Source organism: Chlorocebus sabaeus, chromosome 27 (genome assembly GCF_047675955.1).
Source record: "Chlorocebus sabaeus isolate Y175 chromosome 27, mChlSab1.0.hap1, whole genome shotgun sequence".
Lineage (NCBI taxonomy): Eukaryota > Metazoa > Chordata > Mammalia > Primates > Cercopithecidae > Chlorocebus > Chlorocebus sabaeus.
The window spans coordinates 45,327,251-45,350,896 of record NC_132930.1 but is presented as its reverse complement, the minus strand read 5'-3'; the positions used below and the strand labels follow the sequence as shown (position 1 = coordinate 45,350,896).

General features: G+C 51.2%; 1 protein-coding gene across 6 annotated transcripts in view; it reads left to right on the top strand.

The window, feature by feature from the left end:
- Window positions 1-8,212: 8,212 nt before the first annotated feature.
- Window positions 8,213-23,646, top strand: part of ACOX3 (acyl-CoA oxidase 3, pristanoyl) — a 62,366-nt gene continuing 46,932 nt past the window's right edge. For 5 of the 6 annotated variants that reach the window (XR_012091646.1, XR_012091645.1, XM_008018017.3 and 2 more), the window contains exons 1-7: window positions 8,213-8,420; window positions 12,957-13,114; window positions 13,494-13,727; window positions 14,583-14,657; window positions 15,131-15,220; window positions 18,357-18,500; window positions 21,288-21,376. Coding sequence is in view for 4 of the 6 variants with exons in the window: in XM_008018017.3 (XP_008016208.2) it covers window positions 12,971-13,114; window positions 13,494-13,727; window positions 14,583-14,657; window positions 15,131-15,220; window positions 18,357-18,500; window positions 21,288-21,376 (776 nt within the window). In the remaining 2 variants the exon portion in view is untranslated. The remainder of the gene's footprint in view (window positions 8,421-12,956; window positions 13,115-13,493; window positions 13,728-14,582; window positions 14,658-15,130; window positions 15,221-18,356; window positions 18,501-21,287; window positions 21,377-23,646) is intronic. The other variant, XM_037983130.2, reaches the window with a different exon arrangement.

Here is a 23,646-nt window from a genome sequence, read left to right as displayed (position 1 = left end):
GCCTTCCGAACACTCACCCTTCTAGTGTCCCTTCTTTTTGCATCTCGCACATTATTTTCTCTCTAGCCTTGTCTGGCTCTTGAATCCTTGCCTAACGTCTACATCTGCGTCCATGTCCTCTCACATTGCTAATCACTCTTTGTATAAGAGCTGTTGCTAACAGATTGGCTTTTTTTCTGAAGTCTTTAATTTATTTTTCTTTTTCCTTCCTGAGTTCTCCTGCTCCTATGGCCAGCTGGCAGGGCCAGGCAATGGCATGGGCACTGCTGTCTGTCTCTCCTGTTTTCTTCTGATTCTCTTTTTTACACTTACATTTAGTCTTTCTTTCTGTTTTGCTCTTCTCTTGGTGCCGGTCTCTAGCTTCCTCTTTTTTTCTAGATTGCGCTGGGCTGGGGAGAGGGATTTAACCTTTGGCGTGCCTACCTGCCACGCTTGTTGCTTTTGCTCTTTCCTGTTTTGTTCCTTGGTCACAGTTAATATACACCTTGGTGGCCAGTTTTATAGACTGGGTGATATTCATGCCTGCAACTTCTGCTTGATGTTACCCTGGGCTTGCTTTGCAAATGAAGTATTCACTATATGCTGATTTTTTTTTTTTAATTTTAATTTTGTTTATTTTATTTTATTTTATTTTGAGACAGAGTCTTGCTCTGTTGCCCAGGCTGGAGTGCAGTGGCACAATCTCAGCTCAGTGCAAGCTCCACCTCCCAGGTTCATGCCATTCTCCTGCCTCAGCCTCCCGAGTAGCTAGAACTACAAGCACCTGCCACCACGCCCGGCTAATTTGTGTGTGTTTTGTTAGTGGAGACGGTGTTTCACCGTGTTAGCCAGGATGGTCTCAATCTCCTGACCTTGTGATCTGCCTGCCTCGGCCTCCCAAAATGCTGGGATTATAAGCGTGAGCCACCAGCCTCAGGGTTAAATGGGTTGTAAAGCCAGAATGCTTTACAGAGTCTCTTATAAAACTGACTTAGGTTCTTGTCAGCTCCTTGAAGCACTTCTGAAATCTTTTTTATATTAATTGCTTTTTTTCTACCAACTTTTAGCCTCTGCAGAAGTGCCTCTTGGTCCCGCTGCAAACACTGAGGCTGAGTTGCATTCTCTGGGTCTTTTTTCCCCCTTTTCCTAGAGTTTAACAGGCCCTTTTTATAGATATATAATTCTCCATGCACTTGGAGGGTTAAACAGGCATGCTGAGAGTCAGTGTAAATATTTAGTCTTACCTTCACTGAGTTCTAAGGCCCGAATTAAAGCAATGAACTCAGCTTAACAACAGTGTCCAGGGTTATCACCACATATCCTGCACGTCTCTGTCCTTGTGGGTTGATGAAGCTGCTCCTGTCCACATATAGCTCCCAGTCTACCGATGCCCAAGGCTGGTCCTGGAGGTCAGGTCTGCTAGAGTAAACTTGAGTCCAGCACCTCTACACAGTCATGCTCGACAGGGCTCTAGCTGCCGGGAGCAAGGTGGTGGGTTCAGGGTGTTTCCAGTTTAGTAGATCAATGGTTGAAAAGGGCTGAGAGATGAAAGTCTGCCACCCCACCCCCGGATGTGGGCTTGGTCATTATAATAGACAGGTCCTCACATCTTCCTGAGAGGCATTTGCATAGCTCGAGCAAGACCAGATCTGAGAGGGTCCACTTGTCCACTTGACTATCTTGACTTCCTTACTTGGCCTCTCGAGACTCCGATCCTCCCCTTCAAGGTGAAACCTGGGGCGTATTAGCTCCTGAATCTCATTTCTTGGGGGGGGGTGTTGACCTTGGTAAAGGAGGGTAAGCTGGGACATATGGAGAAAGAATTTCTGTTATCTCTGGTGGCTCCTGCAAAACTGGCTTCTCTTGCTGTTTCTAGGACTCCCTTGTTTAACTCTGTGTCTGCTGGTGAAGCTGCTCTTACTTTCACTTTTCACTTTTAGCTTTTTTGCAATAAGCTGTTAAACAGGGCTAAATTTATGCCGATTTTTGTCTATATTATATTTAACCACAAATCAATATAAAGAAATTGATCTAGGTACACTGGCTGTCCTCCAACCCCTGTCACCACCTTAAATACATGGCCAGTTGTTCCCTGTCTATAGTGGCTTCAGTGGGCCATCCAACACCAAAAGAGGGCAATTCTAATTCACACAGAGTTCTTAACCTCTGGGAGGTTAACTTAACTCTGTAATCCTCTGCAAAACCTTTCTTAAGGTTCTGTAACATGCATTTTAATAGAGTAAGTTTTGATGATTCGATGACTTTCCTTTTATTTTTCTTCTCGAAATTTTTTTTTAACTCAGTTTCTAGTGGAGTGGGCTTACTTTGTGTTGGACCTATTTTTCTCTCGAGACAAAACAATGTTCACACTACAAGAAGGAAAGGGTAAAAGGTTACTCACTCGTCTAATCCACACTAAATCAAAATCAAAACTAAAACCAAAATGTCGTTAAAGGCACACCTATTCATCAAGGAATTTAAACTAAGTCAAAATCAGAACGAAAACCAAAGTGCCAATAAAGGCACGCCTGTTTATCAAACAATTCAAGTCAAATCAGAAACAAAAACCGAAGTGCCGGTACAGGAATGCCGTGGGTGATCAGGCCATGCTTCCACTCAAATGGAGTGGGCAAGTTCCAAAGACCAGTCTTACCAAGTTTCAGATGTCCAGACTTAGGAAACTGCCAGTTCCTTCCCAGTGTTCAACCACTGTGTTGATCCTTTGCCGGGGCCTGCCATGCACTGCTGTGACGAGGTGTTCCACTGGGGCAAATGCCTACCCGACAGCACTCTCAGGATCTGCATCGCTCAAACTGGCCAGAGTCCCCCACAGGGATGCTCTACAGGGCAGGCATAAGCTGCTTAAGGGGCTGCCTTGAACGTCCGTTAATCACCTCGCTTCCCAGTCAGGGAACCAAGAATTGTAGCAGGACGAGCAGCAGGCAAAACTCCTTAGACACTGGATTAAAGAAGGAAGAGATTTATTCGGCCGGGAGCATTGGCAGACTTGTGGCTTAAGAGCCAAGCTCCCCGAAAAAGAAATTCTTGGCCTTTTTAAAGGCAACTTTAAGGGGTCCACATGAAAGGGTCGTGATAAATCGAGCAAGCGTGGGAAACGTGCCTGGGGGCTACATGCATCAGCTAACAGAACAGAGAGTTTTGCAGTGCTTTTTCATACAGTGTCTGGAATTTACAGATAACACAAGTCGTTTAGGTCAGGGGTTGATGTTATTATTTTTTTAATTCCTAGGGCCGGGTGGTGATGCCAAGGTTGTCTGGCTATTTATCTTACTTTTGTTTCTTTCTAACTTATTGCTTTCTCTCTTTCCTCCTGTCTTGTGAACTAGGCAAGGTGTGAGGGGAGGAGGGCAGCAGGAGTAGTAGAGGTCTCCTTCCTTACTACGTGTCCCCAGGAGGAACAAAGAAGGTTGGATACTGCCAATTTAGTCCAACATCATCAGTAGCTGGTCTGCAGAATCTCTAGCGAAATCCAAAAACCTCTAATATTCTTAATTATTTTTGTACATTAATCCCTCCATTGGGATTTTGCCACTCCCTAAAGGATCTCTGTCGGAGTCAGATAAGTGAAAAAATAATTCAAATCATGTGTTTTATTAGAGAGAAAAGCACAGACCAAATGTCGGTAGAATTAAGTAAAAGGCAAATGAGATCTATCCTTGCAGACACACCTGCTCACCCTAGCCCGTTCAGTGTTTGATCACATACAGTAATGGATTTTTACGCTGTCTTAGTTTTCCAGGGCTTCCATAACAAATTACCATAAGTTTGGTGGCTTAAAACAACACTCATTTATTCTCTCATAGTTCTAAAGGCTCTGAGAATCCATTCGTCTCTCCTAGTTTGCGGTGGTTGCCAGCAATCAGTGGCATTCCTTGACCTATGCCTCCAGCGCTTCAATCTCTGCCTACGTGGTTACGTGGTGTTCTTGTTTCTCCGAATCTCTTCTTCTTCTAATAAGGGCAATGTTCATATTGGATTAGGGCCAACCCTAATCCAGTAGGACCTCATAGTGAATGATTGCTGAATGAAACAGTGACAGAGATGAGAGAGTGTGTCAGGAGAATGGTGCAGACGGCAGAACTATCTCGACTGTTTCCCTGTGGGGAAGCAGGCCTCAGCCAGAGGCTGCTGGGTATAGGGAGCAGGGAGAAAGCTGGAGATACCCAGGCTTAGGCCAAGGACCCACTGCCTGGTGCTGGAAATAGTGTCTACATAGCACTGTCCTATAGGACTTTCTGTGATAATGGCAATGTTCTATGTCTGCACTGTCCAATAAAGTAGTTACTTTTGGCTACTGACCCGCACTTGAGTACAGCTAGTGCAACTAGGCAACTGATTAAATTAGATTTATGGGAAATTGAATTTATTGAACTAATGCACGTTTAAATAGCCACATGAGGCTAGGGGCTACTGTTGAACAATACAGCAGTAGAGACATTCACATGGGACCCCTAAAGCCTCTCCATTCTGAGTCGTCAGCGTCTAAGTGCTGGAAGCTGACTGGAACTCGAGAAGCAACAGTGAAGGCTCCAGCTGGAAGGCCCTGGCTGCTCTGAGCACCCTGAGTGGCAGCTCTGGTGTGCTGATCAGAATGACGGCTCCAGTCACTTCACAGCAGCCCCCATTACCTTCCAGGGCCTCAGCCAGAAACTCACGTGATGCCAAGACCTTAATAGCATAGAAACCCTTTAAATTGAATATGTTGGGTTTGTAATTAAAAAAAAATTCAGGCCAGGCACGGTGGCTCACACCTGTAATCCCAGCACTCTGGGAGGCCGAGGTGGGTGGATCACAAGGTCAGGAGATCAAGACTATCCTGGCTAACACGGTGAAACGCCGTCTGTACTAAAAATACAAAAAATTAGCCAGGCATGGTGGTGGATGCCTGTCATCTCAGCTACCGGGGAGGCTGAGGCAGGAGAATGGCGCGAACCCGGGAGGCGGAACTTGCAGTGAGCCAAGATGGCACCACTGCACTCCAGTCTGGGCAACAGAGCAAGACTCCATCTCGAAAAACAAAAAATTTCATTGGCTTATGCTGGTAACATTTGCCATAGGGACAGCCATTTGTACGTGCATCTTTTACAAAACTGCATTTATGTTCCACAACTCTTTCCCAACACCATTCTCAGCTGCCTACCACTTAATGTGGTGTGACTAGGGGAAGTGAGGTGGCTGCTGGGTGGTGGTGACCGTGGCCGAGCTGTGACGGGTCATTCTTGGTGTCGAATCATCACAACCCATTCCCTTCCCAAGGACCTGGTGACTTCTTCCAGCCACTCTTTTGGGAATGTGGAACCAGCCAGGGAGGTGGTTGTGGGAAAGACAGAAGGGATAAAGGCAGACAAATGACCAGAGGGTAGGAGGCAACTTTAGTTTTAACCATGTGTGCAAATTACCACAATGGCCAATGACAGTCAATAGCACCAAGGTCTAAAACTGAGCAGGGAATGGGTGTGCCGAAGGGAGCAGAGTGGGACAGAAGTCAAGATAAACAAGAGAGGGGGTGGGTGGGGCCCTATGGCAGTTCTCCCATGGGTCATTGTCCACTGAGTTACTGATGACACTCATGCCACCCCTGCTGTTCACACCAGGGGTCCACGTGCAGCTCCTGGCCGTTTCACCCAGAAATAGCTAACAAACATGTATAAAGAAAGGCAAATTCCCCTCTTTTTTCCCCCAAAGTTGTTCCCTTGGTGCCAGTCCCAAGTGGCTTCTCCATCCACCCAGGTCCCAGCAATACAACCGAGCATAGCATGACCCCTTCCTCTCTTCTTACCTCCCCACCACCCTGACTCACAGAGAGGCCCGTGTTCCCTGTCAGATGCAGCTCAGCAGTGTCCTCAGGCCCAGGAGAGGAGCACGGTGGATGAAGAGTGCTACAGGGTGAGCAGGCAAACACCAGAAGGTGGCCCCAAGGTGAAGCCATGGTCGAAGCTGAGAACTACAGTCTTACCTGCAGATGCCAATCTGGGAAACTAAATGGAGAGAAGGAAGAGTGCTACAGGCCAGCCCTGACAAGCCAGAGGGTAGAGGCAGACAAGTGTGAGAAGAGGAGGGTGAAAAGGGAGAAGCAGAGAAGGGAGGGGAGCCTGAGGACCTGACCAAGGCTGGAAACCTGTGCTTTGTTTTCTCCATGTCATTTTGTGATGATGCCCTAACTTAAATAAAACCAATAATAAAAAGTCACTCAGCTCCCTCTCCAGCCTCCGACTCCACCAATATGGCCTTATCTCAGGCCCTTGTCTCTTACCTGTACTGGCCACTAGATGCCCTGAGTTCTTCCCCTTTAGCCTGCCTTCCAGTGTCTACCTAGAAATGGCTTCCCTCTGCCTGTCACTCCTGCAGTGGACCCAAATCGTTTCCCAGTGGGAAGATATTTTTATTTTTTGAGATGGAGTTTCACTCTTGTCCCCCAGGCTGGAGTGCAATGGCGCTATCTTGGCTCACTGTAACCTCCACCTCCTGGGTTCAAGCGATTCTCCTGCCTCAGCCTCCCAAGTAGCTGGGATTACAGGTGCCTGCCACCATGCCCAGCTAATTTTTGTATTTTTAGTAGAGATAGGGTTTCACCATGTTGGCCAGGCTGGTCTCAAACTCCTGACCTCAAGTGATCTGCCCACCTCGGCCTCCCAAAGTGCTAGGATTATAGGTGTGAGCCACCACACCCAGCCGGAAGATGTTTTTCTAATGTCAGTATCACACGTGAACCCAATTTATTAGTACTTGTAATTTTGGCAGAAATTGCGACCTAAAGGAGGTGTGAGTTCTGCAATAAATGGTTATTTTATTACTCTCAACAGTATCTCCAAACATTTGAAAAACAGTGGCGTGTATTTTTGTTAGACCACGATGGCTTTGTCTTCAGGCAATCCTGGTTGCTCTTGAGGATTCAGGGACCTTTGCAACAACACAACAGAGCCCTGGCTGGGAAGGCTGGTCTGGATTAAGGATCACTTCTGACTGCTTAGCAGGGTACCTGCCAGGCCTGAAATGATCGTTCAGTCCCTTCCTCCTCCTTTTGCAATCGGATGCTCCCACTGATAACCATAATTATAGGTCTGTTTTAAATAAGAGTAATGACTAAAGAAAAATGTTGCCATGGAATCAAGGAGAAGGTATTTCAGAGTAGAACAGAAGTAGACAGAATTTCCAAACATGAGCTGAGTATCCCCACCCAGATGTCCTACCAACATCTTAAACTTGACACACATTTTAAATTGTACTTATCTTTCTCTTCCCCATAACTGAGCTGTGCTGCCCATCTTTTAGTTCCCTGTAAATGCAAACCTTTGGATTTATTTTTCCTTGTTGTGCTTTTTTCACTTTTTTGTGTGTTTTGTTTTGTTTTGTTTTAAACACGGAATTTCACTATGTTGCCCAGGCTAGACTCAAACTCCTGGGCTCAAGTGATTCTCCCGCTTCAGCCTCACAAGTAGTTGGGACTGCAGATGAGAGAACCATGGCGCACAGCGCCTGGCTCTTCCTTGTTCTTAAATGGCGAATTACTAAGTCTAGTTGATTCTGTCTCTGTAAATTTCATAAGAGGTGTGTGTGTGTCTTAGTTTGGATCTCCCAAAACAGACCTTGAGATAAGGATTTGGGTGCAGGTAATTGAATATGGATTTGATCTCGGAGTGCACGAGTGAGGAAGTGGAAAGTGTGAGACAAAGAAAAACAAGTAAAGGGTGGGTGATTGAGCTGGTTGCTGCTCTGGTCAACGAGGGCCCACTTCCACTAGTCTGAGGAACTCTGTAGAACCACGGTTCTCAAACTTCAGCAAGCCCTTGGGCATGCCGGATCTTGCTATGTTGCCCAGGCTGGTCTCAAACTCCTGGCCTCAAGCGATCCTCCCGTTTCGGCCTCCAAAAGCGCTGGGATTACAGGTGTGAGCCATCACATAGTGCCTGTTGATTAATTTGAAAATGCCCGGCCCCAGACTGGGGGTCCTGATCCGGTAGCCTTGAAGTGGACCCCAGGAAGTGCCGGGGTGTGAACTGCATCTCAGAACTACGGCGCTCCGAGAGGGCAGCGACTCGCCTGAGTCGGTCAGCCAGGGCTTGCCTAAAGGCAGAGAAGCCAAGAGTGCCCGGGAGCGCCTGGGCGAAGCTTCCTGGTTCCCGGCCCTGCCCGGGTGGCAGCGGCGTCCACGTTTCCCGGGCGACGAAGGTGGCGCGGCACGATGACGTCAGGGAGCCCGCGTCCCTGGCCCCGCCCATGGGACGGACGGAGGCCGAGAGGCACTGCGGGAGGGCAGTGGGGCCAGGCCGGAGACAGCAGCACTTCGCGGACAGCTAGTCCTCATCCTGCCGGGTCGGTCGCGGGCCTACAGGCATCCCCTGAGCACCTGCTGCGTGAGTTGGACCGTGCAGAGCAGCGGGGACCGGCAAGCCCGAAGGTGGAGGCTACGTTAGACTCCGGTGCGCGGTCGCGGCGGGGCGGGAGAGGGGGGGTACCGCACATGCCGGGCCCGGGGACGTGGGAGCTGTGCGGATTGGCGGGTGGCGGGTCCAGGATTACACAGAGCAGGGGCCGGGAGTGCAGGTGGCCCACGTGCTGGGCGTTTGGAGGGCTTTGCACATTGAACTGGGCAGCTGTTCATGAAAGGGAGAGTGATCCGCACCGCAGAAAGAAGACTGGTGGAGGCTGTTGCCAGAATAGTGGTCTTGAAGCCCCCACTTCCATGCCAGAAGCTGCTCCGAGCCTCTCATGTGAATGACAGCAGCCTAGATGGTAGACCCTGGGCACTAGGCAGGCGTCACTGTATTTGGAATGCAGAAGCCCCAGACAGTAGACCCTGGGCACTAGCCAGACCTCACCGTATTTGGAATGCAGCAACCCACACAATAGACCCTGTCTAGACGCCGGGCACTATCCAGGCATTGTTATTGGGGGGTCTTTGCTCCCAGAGCTCCCAAGGTGGTGGCGAGCCGCTCCCAAGATGGCAGCAAGCCTCTCGCTCTCTGACTTGGGGCTCTTGGCCTCAGGGATTCCAAGGAATGGAACCTTGGGCCGTGCAGTGAGTGTTATAACTCTATGAGAAGCTGTGCGTCACGGAAGAGAACCATGGAACCCAGTGACTAGTGTTCAGCTCCATTAGGAGGAACCCAGGCACTTAGCCACGCAGGAACAGTGGCGAGCCTCTAGCTTGGGAGCGGTAATGGGTGCCTGGCTGGATCAGAAGCGCAGCGGACACCCTGCTGGATCCCTAGGGGTGGAAGTCAGCAGCAGGTCTGCAACAGCCGCCATCAGCAGTGGTGGATGGCAAGTGAAAGCCCAGCTCAGGCTGGAACAAACACGGACCAGAAGAGTGTGCAGTTCCAAGATTTAATAGAGTGAAAACAGAGCTCCCTTTACAATGGGAGGGGACCCAAAGGGGGTTGCCTGATTCGTCCTGACTGCCTGGGTTTATATGCTGATCATTGTCCCTCTGCCTGTGCTCTCAGATGATAGATGATCAGATTATTTCTTTACCTCCTGTTGTTAGCGTCACTGCTATTTTAGTGAACTCTCTTTACTACCTGATTGGTTGGGTGTGAGCTGAGTGACAAGCCCCATGTTTAAAGGTGAGTGTGGTCACCTTCCCCAGCTAGGTTTAGGAATTCTTAGTTGGCCTGGGAAATCCAGCTAGTCTTGTCTCTTAGCCCCCCTCTCAACAGGAAAACCCAAGTGCTGTCAGGGAGGTTGGGTGACGACCGCTCTAACTGCTTCCTGTTGAATTGAGGCATAGTAGGGGTTGTGCTGTTGAGATTTCCTCAGGAGAGGTGCCTTTGATGTCATCAACATCGGAGCGTGGGCTAGCAGGCCGGTCCATGGGTCCGTTGTAGATCTTAGTCATGGACTGCATCTGGGGCTCCATTTGAAGAACGATTTGTAGTTTTACAGCTTTGATTTCTGGAAGAGACAAACGTAACAAGGAGGTTAAAGATACAGGGATTGAAATGTATGGCCTGAAGTGCAGGGGCATATAGGTGTGGGCGGTGAAAGTGGGGTTTCCTTTAGAAAAACTCCTGTATGATGGGGCATCAGTATTTCTGGGAAGCCACATTCTCCATAGAAACTCTTGGTAAGGGGAGCTGGTAGTACAGTGGCATGGCCCTGAATGGTCAAGCATACCTGGCGCTCTGTGAGGGTGATGGCATGGGCTAGCGATTGCCCCGGGCACCCTCAGTCCTGCTGCTGGATCATCTGGTTAGTGGCTTCAGACTGAGAGGACCTTCGTCCCCTGGGGCAGTGGGTCTTCCAGTGATTTCCTTGACATAAGGGGCATGGATGAGGGGGCGGCTTATTTCTATTCAGACAGTCTTTCTTAAAGTGTCCTTGTAGATCGCACTGCAAGGGAGCCCTATTAGGCGTTCCATTTGCCCAGCCTTTCCCTTTTCCAGAGCCTCCAAAGTAAGATGCTCTCCTCCCCCAATTTCTACCCAGCTTACCTCCCCTACTGCGATACAATCTCCAAGCCTTGGCTCCTCAGTCAGGGCCTCAGAACTGATGACCCAGTACTTTAACAACAGGAACTGTGTCTACAACAACACAATAGATCAGGATGAAAGCAGTTGAGCAAATTAAAGGGAGGTGCATATTCCTATAGTAGCAAATGGGGGCAACATATAAATGTCCGCTAGCCTGAGGGCCCATTTGTCCCGTTCCGCCTGCTCCTCCTGATCTCTTGTGAAAAAAAAACCGAGGTTGCCAAGTTCAATAGGGTTTGCCTGCTCCTCCTGATCTCTATTTAAAAAAACACCGAGGTTGCCAAGCTCAGTAGGGTTTGTAAGTTTTACTCTGGGCCTAAGATGGAGTTTTGAAGTTTTTTTCCTAATGTTTGCATTACACTGTGTAACTGACAACAAAGCGGTATTGGAGTGTTACAGGGTCACGGAGAAGACCTTCAGTTATCAATTACAGGTTTTAAATTTACCCTGGCTTTTAAAGGAATGGGGTGCACTGGTTTTTCTTAACTACTTGTATATCTCTCTCTTCCTTTCTCTCTTTTACTTTTCGTCTCTCTCTTTCTCTCTGACTTTCTGCCCTTCTCTCTTCCCCCTCTGTCTCTTTCTCTCTCTTCTCTTTTTCTCTCTTGGTAGATGGATTTTGGGAACACAGCGGAAGTACATTCGCTCGTTGCCCCATTTGCCACTGTAGGAACATGTGCTTCCCTTTTTTTTTAAGTTCTAGGGTACGTGTGCACAACGTGCAGGTTTGTTACATATGTATACATGTGCCATGTTGGTGTGCTGCACCCATTAACTCGTCATTTACATTAGGTATGTCTCCTAATGCTATCCTTCCCCCTTCCCCCTCCCCGTGCCTCCCTTTAATTTACTCAATTCGCTTTCATCTTGATCTATTGTGTTGTTGTAGACATAGTTCCAGTTGTTAAAGTACTGGGTCATCAGTTCTAAGGCCCTGGCCTAGGAGCTAAGACTTGGAGATTGTATTGCGGTGGGGGAGGTAAGCTGGGTAGAAACTAGGGGAGGAGAGCATCTTACACAATGGGAGAGCAATCCTCCTAGCCATTTACAAACTTGGGGCCCTGGCAACAGTGGTAGGTCCCACATAACTGCCCATGTCGAGAGCTGTATACCTAAATTGGGAGGGACACCAGGGACAAGACTCCCTGGGTTCATACCCTAGGTGCCTAAGGACACAGCGTAGAGCTTCCTTAGATCCCTTTGGAGATACAACTTGCTTTAATACTTGGGAGAGGAAGTGAAAGTCTGAAGCATTACTACCTAGGAGAGATCAGAGGAAGTAGATTCAGAGGTAAGGAGAATTTTGGGGGCTACACTTTCAAGAAAGTCGTGGTTGGGACGCAGGAGGTATGGGTCAGAAGGAGAAGGAGGGCGCACGCATGGGCGACTGTTGAGTAGAGACTTCTGGCTGTGCCATGATCTGGACCTGCCAATGCCGGGAGTTTGGGATGACAGCTTTCTGCCTCTAGTCAGCCCATGACTTCCCCAAGAAAATTGTGGAAGTGGAAGCTGGTTCCAGCAGACCAGTGCTCAACCCAGAAGGGTTGGGGGTTGTTAGAAAGCCTTTTCCCAGAAAGCCTCACACCTGAGTCTTAAGTCCGGCGGCCACACTAATTGTTTTTAACCGGCCGGCCGGTGCCGTGTACTTTCCTCCGATTCTAAGGAAGGATAGGACAGAATAGCAAGCCAGACTCAGGCTCCAGCACCGCAGGCTGTTTCAGCTCAAAGGACTCAAAAGTTCCTCTTTCCTCTAGGCCTTAAAGAGTGAAGGTAGGGGGCCCACGCCCAGGACTCAGCCAGACCTGGGTTCACTAGCCATTCCCTTCAGTACCTTCATCAGCCAAGCCACTTGGAAAAGGACCCAGTCTATCCAGAAAATTCCAGAACAGCTATTTGGTCAAGAGAGCTGAGTTTGGGAGGCCTGCTGTGTTAGCGGGAAGCCAGGTGTCTATATGTCGAGGGCAATCAGTGTAGAAGCCTGTGCCAGAGGTCCTGTGTCCGGGTGGACCAGCAGCAGTGGGTGGGGACGTGAGGTACCATCATGTGTGGCCAGAGTGGACCAGCTGGCACCGGCTGGATTCCAGAGGGAATGCTTCCTGACCCTGGGTTTAGTGAGCCTTGGGGATGGGTCTGGATGTCCAGGGTGCTCCCAAGAGGGCACAGTGCTCTCAGACAAGGCCGTGCAACAGAAAGCAAGGCCTCCGATGAACCCTCTGCACTGTGTCCCTGGTGATCCCCAGGCTGTGCCTGGCTGTCTTCTGTGTCCTTGGCATCTGTCTTCAGGAGTGGACGAGGGAATTCTTCTCGCCTTTTCTTTTGGGAAAATGATGCTAGCCATTCACAGGGTGATTCTCTTTTGCTGTCCTTTTGGGTTTCGAGTTTGCTTTTCTCTGACTTGTAAGGTGTTGCCGGCTCTCCTGTTGGTGGAGGTGGTTTGAACCCATAGATGGGAGCACATGGATTCAGGTTGCATGTTTTGTGCAGGCTTTCATCACACGATGGCACCCACTGTAGAAGGAGGTGACGCAGCTCTGCTCCCAGAATTCCCCAGGGGACCCCTGGACGCCTACCGGGCAAGAGCGTCGTTCAGCTGGAAGGAGCTGGCGCTGTTCACGGAAGGGGAGGACATGCTCCGCTTTAAGGTGAGGTGTGCGGTTGTGTGCAGCTTGTCTTTTTTCCCGGTGGGGTCTTAATTCATTAGCACAGTGGAATTTCTGGCTCTTACAGCTCCCCCTCTGCCGGGTGAGGCTCATCCCAGGCAGCGCAGCCGCTCTCCTTTCTGCACCCCAGGAGAGGCCTCAGGGAATTGATGAGGAGTCTGGAAATGAACATGGATTGTTGATGTTTCTTAAGCCTCCAGCCCTCTAGTCCGTTGGGAATGATAGTCATATCTCTGTCTGGGTGTCTCTTCAGTCAGACAGCGTCCCATGAAGCCTGTGACCTGGAGGTAAATTATATAAGGGCACATGGAGAGTTCATCTTTTACTCCAAATAAACCTTCCCCATCTCCTGCATTTCCAGAAAACCATCTTCTCAGCTCTTGAGAACGACCCTCTTTTTGCCCGTTCCCCTGGAGCCGATCTGTCCTTGGAGAAGTATCGTGAGCTGAACTTCCTTCGATGCAAGCGGATCTTCGAGTATGACTTCCTCAGTGTCGAAGACATGTTCAAGAGCCCTCTGAAGGTCCCCGCCTTGATTCAGTGCCTGGGGATGTATGACTGTTCTCTGGCTGTCAAGTACCTCCTCCATACCTTGGTGAGCGTGCGGCCTAGGGGAGAAGGACACGGCTTTCGTGCTGCTGCACTGAGCCTTGAGGGATGCCTGTCCCAGGGCCAACCAGGAAGCAGAGAAACTCCAGTTTTTCCAGCTACATTTGCAAATTTTTAAAATTATCTTTTTTAATGTTTTTAAAAAAATTTCAGTCCCCCTTTTCATTCTTTTGTTTTCAAGCCCATCCACCATCATGTATTTGCAAATTTACACACATAAGTCCTTGAATAAAATACAATGTGGTGAAGCTTCAAGTCCCATCAGAAGAGGAGCTGGTGGGACTTTTTTTTTTTTTTTTTGCCTCATACAAAAAAAGAGACAAATGATTAAAAAAAAAAAAAAAAAAAAAAAAAAAAAGTGGGCCAAAGTAAGAAACCTGTGTTGTCCTTCCTTTGTAACATACCAGCAGAGCTGAGCTTGGGCAAAATGGCTTTGCCCTTAGCCTTGCCTGCAATGTTTGATGGGCCGGTGGTCTCTGCGCTCCACACACCCTCCTGTTCTGTCTCCCTGCTGTCCTCAGACCCCCAGGACTCCTTGCAGGCATCTTAAGTCCCAAGTGATTCTGTGTGCCTTACACAAGCTGCTCGGCACAGGGACACAGGTCTTACCAGTCACATGAACTCAGGGACCTGGGCCGCTGTGTGTTGGGAGACCCTGGCCTGGGGCATCCGGGCTGCTGGCTAACCTCTCGTTGCTTCGTTCTCCACCTCGGGGAAAGTGCATTGTGGCAGGGAACCAGCGTGGGCATGGTGTTAGCGTGCCGTCCTCTGTTGTGATGTTCCAGAAGAGCCATACTCTTCTTACCTGCCCCCTGTTGATAGGACAATGTTATACTTTCAGGTTTTTGGATCAGCAGTTTACAGTTCTGGTTCTGAAAGACATCTCAGCTATATTCAAAAGATCTTCAGTATGGAGGTAAGTTCTGGTTCCCGGTGAATTGTGAGCCTGGTTCTCTTGCTTGATCTCCGTAGAGATTTGTGAAAAGGGACGATTGTAGAAGGGGGTGCCTAGGGGGCTCATGCTCTTCTTGTTTCCTAGTGTTCTCAGGCTTCTCACCAATTAGCTAGCACTGTTCTTTAGCAAACACAGGCACATTGACTTCCTCAGCACCAGGCGAATTGTCGCTGAGGCCTTCCACTGTCTTCTCCTGACAAGCAGTTCCTGCCACCTTGCTGACTTGGAGCAGCTGCGGTCAGCTTGGTTTAGGCTGCTGTGGTTGCCAGCCAAGCGTGGCAGCACGACTCAGTCAAGTCACTAGTTGGGTAGATGGAAATTTGGGGCTTTGATATGTGGTTTCATCTTTAAAGGAAAGATGGCGGCACATGCCTTCTGGGCATGTGCACCAAGAACTTTTCTTGCTTTCCATCGTTTTGTGCTTTGACTTTTAGATTTTTGGATGTTTTGCTCTGACCGAATTAAGCCACGGCAGTAATACCAAGGCTATTCGTACGACTGCCCACTACGATCCTGCCACTAAGGTAGGTGTTACCTTCCGCCGGCTCCCTGGGTTTGGAGTGTATGAGATGTCATGAGTGCAAATGTGGTTGCCAGGAATAAGAAAAAAAAATTAAAGCAAGAGGCCTGTCCACACACACATATGTAGAAATACGCACTGAGATTCATCACACTGAAAAGTGGGGCTCAGGAGACCAGGCGTTGGGAGACAAAGCCTGTGCCCACCACGAGCTTTATGGGGAGTTGATCGTGGTTTGGATTTGTGTGTAATTTGAGTGCAGTGAAGAAGCTCTCATTCTGTAACATTTATTGTCTTGTTTACCTGGCTGCCTATTCATAGTGGATTCATAAACTGTTCATATGGCCTGTGGTTTCTACGGTGGGCCCCGTGGGTATAACGTGCTCCCTGCCCTCTGTCCTTTGTGGCTGTCCCTCTGCGAACAGCCTGCCTTGTCCATTTCTGCCACCGCAGTCTGATTCCTCGGGCCCTTGCCATCCTCTTGACCTCTCTGGTACCTGCATCGAGTCCGCTGCCTGGGAGCTTCTGGTGTGGTGGAGGGAGACGGGCCACAGATGGATGCCCTGAGGCTGTCAGTGCTGAGGAGGGTGCAGGGGTGGAGGGAGACGGGCCACAGATGGATGCCCTGGGGCTGTCAGTGCTGAGGAGGGGCGCAGGGGTGGAGGGAGATGGGCCACAGATGGATGCCTTGGGGCTGTCAGTGCTGAGGAGGGGTGCAGGGGTGGAGGGAGATGGGCTACAGATGGATGCCCTGGGGCTGTCAGTGTTGTGGAGGGGCGCAAGCCTGGGACGGAGGATGGGGAGGGTCCCCACCCACCCCGCTCTGTTCCCCTGGCCCTGCCTCCCTGCCGCCACGTCACTCTCCTTGGCCTCCGCTTGTCCCTGAGGCGCAGGTCTCCCTGCCAGTCTTTCCTCACCCGCCTTCCACCCTCTCCCGTTGGCAGTGGTCAGGAAGGACTGTTGTGTGGCAGGAAGTGAAGCTCTGCACCTGCAGATGTGCTCAACGGTCATCCTTCCATCATTCTTCCATCCATTCTTTCTTCCATCCATTCATTCTTCCATCCATCCATTCATTCTTCCATCCATTCTCTCATCCATCCATTCATTCTTTCATCTATCCATTCATTCTTCCATCCATCCATTCATTCTTCCATCCATCCATTCATTGTCATCCATCCATTCATTCTTCCATCCATCCATTCATTCTCTCATCCATCCATTAATTCCTCCATACATCCATTCATTCTTTCATCCATTCATTCATTCCACAGCATGGGCTGTGTGGACTCTGCCTGGGGTACTACATGGAAGAGCCCAGTAATGAACCCAAGTGGACCCCCGGCCCAGCAGGGATAAGAGGTGGTCCTCTTACAGGGTGCCCCTGCTGTGGGGCCTTGGGAGTGGGGCCAAGGCTCCCTTGGGAACTTTCTTTTAAGCCACAAGATATCTTTATCTGAACCCAGGTCTTTCTCGCCCCGTGGCTGCTTCTCCTCCTGCTGCCCTCTTTGCCTGTGGCCTGCAGTGCCAGGAGGTGGGGCCCTTTCTGACAGTCAGATGGACGACAGCACCCAGGTAGCCTTGGGGTGGGGCATCAGAGGACCAGTTCCCATTTCCACCTCCTCCTTGGCATTTGATCCCTAAGCATCAGATCCGTAGAGTTGGGGTGCCTGGGATCCAGGCTGGGCTGCTGGCTGAGCGTTTATTTGGACAACAGGCGTTGCTGGGTACCTGCTGTGTGTGAGGCACAGCTTTCTGCAACTGGGCAGGAAGCAGTGAGCACAGCAGACAGGTCTCTGCTGTCCTGAAGTTGTGGGCCGGGGGGAGACACAGACACCAACAGGGAGAAGTGAGGTGTGCCAGGTGCCATGGAGGCCCTCCAGAGAGCAAAGCTGGTGTGCTGGGGCGCAGGGAGGCAGCCAGACAGCTGAGACGGTGGGAAAGATCTGTGTGGAGGAGGGCAGGCCCCGAGGAGCCGGCTTGGGCTGGTGTTGCAGTGCACACCTGCACTGCGGAGAATGAGTGACGGGTGGAGGTATCAGAACTGCCACGTGCTGAAGAGTGAATGGGGAAAGCCTGGCTGAGACTGGCTGAGACTGGGAGCCCTCCTCACCCTGGCAGGCGAAGAGCTGGTGGTCCCCTGAGAGAAGAGAACAGAAGGCATGGCTGGCAGCCACCCCACCTCCTACTTCTCTGTGAAACTTAAGAATCTGTAGGATGATTGTTCACTACTCTCGGTTTACAAAGTCCCACTGGCTGGACAGGAGGAAGCCCTCCCGGGCACCTCCCACCCTGCAGGGGCTGGAACCAGCACCAGAACCTATCGCCGACAGCCCCTGGCAGTGACTGGCAAGCCCCATGTGGAGGATCGGTGTCTCCCAAGGTGGCCCAGGGCGGCTCTGTGGGCCACCTGTAGGCTGTCTGCCTGAAGGCGCTCATCTTTGTTCCCTTGCACATCCTGGCCACATCCACATCCTCCCTCCCAGCCTTACTCACGGGCTCCCAGCAGACGCCCCTGGGGCAGGCCCAGCCCCAGCAGCCCAGCTCCTGCCTGTTCCCACGTGCTCTTCGCTCCCAACCCATGCAGCACCCTCAGTGTTCCTGGGGGATCCGTCCACACCCCTTCTAGCCAAACCCCGAACGCTGTGATGCCACAGCCTTTCTGCTAGTTTACGCATGCGTTCATTCCTTCCTTCCTTCTGATGTGCTGAGCGGCTGCCTTGTGCTCGGGGCGTTTGGGATGTAACTGTCAATCATGGAGCTGTGGATGGGAGAGACAGCCAGAGGGCCGTGGTGTGTTGTGAATTAGATGTCCTAAAGGACTGAGTGGACTGCAGGGCAGGGTTTCCACCTAAGGGGTGTGGTCAGGGACGAAGACTGCATGATAATGAAAACTCCCCAGAAGCATTTGCCTGCCTGTGGAGTATTTTGCATCTGAAGGTTCTTTAAGTCATAAGGCCCAGGAATAGGCTCTGTTTAAAAAAGAGGCCTGCCTGTGCCATACAAGAACTGAAATGTGCGATCAGTTTCAACTCTTGCCTCAGAGATTTTGAAGGTAGAAAATGGAACCTGTCTAAAAGGAAAACACCCATTCTGCATGTGCTTCAGTTGCTAATTATAACCAACCTTTTTCCCTTGTGCAGGAATTCATCATACATTCCCCTGATTTCGAAGCTGCCAAATTTTGGGTTGGCAACATGGGCAAGACAGCCACTCACGCAGTGGTGTTCGCCAAGCTGCACGTGCCGGGGGACCAGTGCCATGGGCTGCATCCCTTTATCGTGCAGGTAGGACACTGGGGTGGCCCTCAGTGGGGGCAGTGTTTACCCCCAGGAGGCATTGGGAATGTCCAGAGTCATTTTTGTCATAACTAGGGTGGGGGATGCTTCTGGCATCTGGTGAGTGGACCAGGGACACTGCTGAGCACCCCACAATGCATCCCATAGCCCCGCCCACAGTGCACAGACAGCCTGGCTCGCAGTGTATCCCACAGCCCTGCCCACAGTGTATCCTACAGCCCCCACCTGCAGTGCAGAGACAGCCCCGCCCACAGTGCACAGACAGCCCCATCCACAGTACAGATAGCCCTGCCCACGGTGCACAGACAGGCCTGCTCAAAGTGTATCCTACCGCCCCACCCACAGTGCACAGACAGCTCCACCCACGGTGCAGACAGCCCTGCCCACAATGCACAGACATCCCGGCCCACAGTGCAGGCAGCCCCACCTATGGTATATCCCACAGCCCCTCCCACGGTGCACAGGCAGCCCCACCCACAGTGTATCCCACAGCTCCGCCCATGGTGCAGACAGCCCTGCCCATGCCTTAGAAAGAACCAACCAGCCCAATATCCCCCAGTGACACAGCTGAGAGGGCCTGGCCAAGGCTTCCGGCTGAGACCATCCAATTGATTTGATGCACAAAGTTTTTCAGTTTCGATGAAGTCCAGTTTTATGTTTGTTTTTTTCTTTTGTTGCTCGTGTTATTTTTCAGTTGACCTGATGTTTGAGCTATTGCAGACCAGAGAGATTTTTTTCATTTCAAGGATACAGGACAAAACCGAAGTGTTTTTCCTACTGTCATGCAGCCAACACAACACTCTGACATTAGATGTGTGCGGGTTTCTCCCCACCAGCACGCAGCTCTGCAGCAGAAAGCAGCTAGCTGTCCTCTAATTTAACTCCATACTGATGCTGTTCACCTGGGGTGAGCCTCAGAGCCCCACAGTGAGGGCTCAGTCCCACAAGAAGCTCCCCAACCCTTTGGATGCCGATGGCAAGTCCAGGTTGTGGCCTGTGCCTCTGACCAACCCCCTAATTGCACCTTGGTCTTCATCCTGAAGCTACCTAGGGGTCTGCAGCCATCTCATGAGCACGCACAAGACTCTCACCACTGCAGAGACTCAAGGGTTTTAGGAGTTGTGTGCTGGGAAGCAGGGACAAGGCCAAATACGTCTTATGACAGCATCGTAGTTACCTGAGGCCCGTTTACCTTGTTTCTGTGATTATAGATTTCTACCTGGAGTGGACTTCTTGCAGGAGTTGCCTGGACTAGAATTCAGCAGCTTTCGGGGTGTCTGATTTTCGGGCCATAGAACCGCAGTGTTTTAGACTCATTTATGTTGTGCTAGAAACACTCCGCAGGATTGTGTCGCTCCTCTCGCCGTCGGAGCGCCACTGCACCAAGTGCTCAGGACACCTGAGTCCCCTCCCAGAGCCACGGCCTCCTGCCTGATAAGGAGGGATGGAAACGGTGGTCTTGGGGTTATTTGGACAGGATTGTGCTCCGTGTCCCAGACCTGAGCTGATGGGTGGAGGGGTGGGCATCTTTTGCAGGTTTCTTTCTTCTTCTCTTTTTTTTTTGTGTGTGTGTGAGACAGTGTCTAAATCTTTATTGGGCCTTGCTGAAAAATTTTTGAAAAGGAGAGGGTGTTTACATTTGGGTTTTAGCCCTTTTGGAGTGTTTCTTTGTTTTAGAGTTCAGTGAAGTTAGACGGTGAATTCACAGACATAAACAGAAGCCAGCAGGTCATGCACATAGCCACATTCCCAGCAGCACCACTTCCATGTTTCTCTAAAGCAGCTTTTCCACTTTGGCACTGTTGACAGTTTGGACTGGGTAGCGCTCACTGGGGCACCCTGTATGCCCTGGGCTGGACTGAGCACCTCTGGCTTCTGCCCTCTCTGTCAAAGCTCCCTCCAGTTAAAACAACCAGAATCTCTGCAGACACCACCCGTGTCCCCTGGTGGGGAAGGGGAAGGCGGCGCGTCCCACGGTTGGGAATCCCTGCGGTAACAGTGCCCAAGGATGAAGCTCCACGCCCTTTCCCTTGGGTTCCCACAGTGTGCAGCCATCAGCTGGCTGGCCCTGTGTCTTGGGGCATGGTGATTGACCAGAATAATCATAGCCGTTTCTCCCACTGCACCTATTTACGCAGCCATTTTATCACTTTACTAAGATCTAGCAGGAAGTCCTGAGTCTAAAACATGAGTATGAAATTCCCAACGTCCTCCCAGCTGCACCGGCCCCCGTGTTAGTCTCTCGCTGCTGCCGCAGCAAAGCATCACAAACCAGGGCACTCGGAACAGCATAATGCACTCTCCCGGCTCTGGAGGCCGGGGGTCTGAAATGGAGGAATCTTTAGGGCGGCATTCCCTCTAAAGGCTCCAGGGCAGGATCCTTCCTATCGCTTCCAGCTGTTGGTGGCCCCAGGCCTGTGGCCCTAGCGCTGCACTCTGCCTCCATCTCCACGTGGCCCCCTCTTCCCCACGCCCACTCCTCTTCTGACTCTCACAGGACACTTGCCGTGGGATTTAGGGCCCGCCTGGGTGATTCGGGTTGACCTCATCTTGATGCTCTTAAATTCATTATATCTGCAGGACTCTATTTCCAAATAAGCTCCCATTCCCAGGTCCTGGGTTAGGACTTGGATGTATCATTTCTGGAGGATGGTTTAACCTATAGCCACCCAGCGTTGAGCCCATGGCCCACCCTGTGGGTTTCTGAACACATTTGTTTTGATTTTTGTGTGATTGTAACAGTTGCTGTTTGCTGCTTTCTGTGGCTTTGTATAGATCCGGGACCCGAAGACCCTTCTTCCCATGCCTGGAGTGATGGTCGGCGACATGGGGAAGAAACTCGGGCAGAACGGTCTGGATAACGGGTGAGTGACGGAGGCTGTTGAGCCCTGAGCTTCCTGCCGAGGCCCAGGCTGCGTGTTGCTCATGTCTGAGATCTCACCGGCCCCATGGGTGCCGTGCCCTGCCCTCTTAGACTGAAACGCTGTGGGGACCTACGCCTAGCCCCTGTGTGTGCACTGGCCGTGTCCTGCCTGAACTCCACTTTGGGAGGCCAGCTTGATCAGAGACCTCAGCAAACCAGCTTCACCTTGGCAGGCGGCTCCTCACTCTCAGATCAGACCCAGGCGTCTGCGTGCAGCTGGTGGGGCCCCTGGCTGGGGGGCCGCCTCCTCTGTGTGAGGTCCTCGTCGGCATCCTGAGCCTCCCCCGTCTCGGCCTCCACACACATCCATGCTGATCTCGAGGGACCCATATCTGCAGTTTCTGCCTCCGGAGTGGGCTTGCTCCTTTCCGGGTAATCTCAGTGTCACGGTGGTTAGAAAGAGAATTCCGCTGGTTTATTTGTTTCATCAGCCCACAGATATCCATTTAGCAGCACAGATGTGACACTGGGTTGGTGTGGCCAAGGTCTGGCTGAAGGGTTGGATGGGTGTGCAGACCCTGGCTTGGGGAGGGGCCTGGAAAGACTAATGAATGCTTGATGGCCACCTGGAGGCCTGGGTGGCCGGGAGAAGCGGCCAGTGATTTTGGAATGTGCAGTGTTTCAGGTGGAGGGAGCAGTGGGAAGTGTCAGGCCCAGGCGGGTGCTGGGATGGGGGCAGGGTAGGGAGGCCAGGCCACAAGGGCCTTGAGGGTCTTTGAGGGATCGGATTTTGGGGCTCCGGGTCGTTAGCAGCATGACCTTTGGAATGAGATAGGTGTGTAGCCAGCCCTTTGTGTCACCTTGACCAGCTTTCTTGGTGTTTCCTCATCCATAAAGTAGGTGACAACAGAAGTCCCTGTGCCAGGGTCCTGCCAGGTCCTGCCTGAGCAGGCCGGGCTTGAACTTCCTGGCCCTGGCCCGGTTGGTGCCTCCCTCACTGGGAATGCTGGACTCCACACGCCATCTCCCTGAGAGCCTGACCCAGCAGGGTGCAGACCCCTCTGTGCCCACGAGATGATTTATAGCTTGGGGGTAGTGGGACAAGGTGTGACCATGCCTGAGCCTGATGGCCTGCAAGATGTCTCAAGAGTGTTTCTAGATACGCGGCTTCATAGCAAGGCTGGTGGAGGGGAGAGGAGGCTGCCTTGCAGGAGCTGCTGGAAATAACTGGTTGTTGTGACCAGGGTGTCTCCAGAGGGAGAAGATGGGCCAGTGGGCACCTGCCCAGCCGTGGAGAAACCGCCTTCTGCCTGTCTCTTCTAAGAAGTCAGGGTGACAGGCAGGGAGTGTTTTAAATCTCTGCTAGTCCTTTGAAACAGGCAGGACCCCAGACTGTACTAAAGAGGAAAATCTTGATTTGTATACAGTGTCAACTTGAGAAGAAAGTAAAAGGACATTGTTAAAAAGCAAATTCTTGTGATTTCAGGCCAAAAAAAAAAAAAAAAAAGCGAAACAAGACACAGATGCACAGCCCTCCCAACTCCACCTGTCCTGCGGAATTCTGGGATCTCACTGGCCTATACTAACGTTAACACAAGGAACCTGCTCGTTCATGTTGGAGTTGGCAGGGAGGAGAGCGTTACCCCGACCTGCGGCTGCCAGTTCTCTTGCATGACTACTTTCTCAGGGTGCCTGGGAGGCGCTTGGCAGGGACAGTGCCCGTGTGGCGGGTGTGGAGGGTCGCTCTTCAGGCCCTTCGCCCTCAGGGCAGCGGGAAGCCCCCAGCCATCGGGAGAACGTGATACGGTTTGGTCTGTTTGAGAAGGATGGCTCTGGCCTCGGGGTGAGAAGCTCTGAAGCGCCGTGCAGGAAATGGGGTGTGGGAGGCTCTGTGTTGTTCTGGAGAACCTGCATCCTTTCATTAGACCTGGCTGATCCCGTTCAGGTCTCTGCAGCCACAGGCACTGTTACCCCATCTACTGAAGTGTCCTATGTGTACACGTGAGGCCCAGCAGGCGTCTCCTCCCGGGCGTATGGCGGTGGTGAATTGTCACATCCAGTGGGTGGCCTGGGGTGTGAGCAAGGCTCTTCACTGCTCTTTCAGTTTCATGAATGAGAGGCTTTGACATTATTTTGGGACATTGCAGAGAAACCCTGCACTTGGTTCCCCCCTAATAAATGTATTTCTAGAGATTGAATCCACACCTCTTACTGGGATAATAGTCAAAGGAGCATTAGATCAAACCATTAATGATTAATACATCACACTGA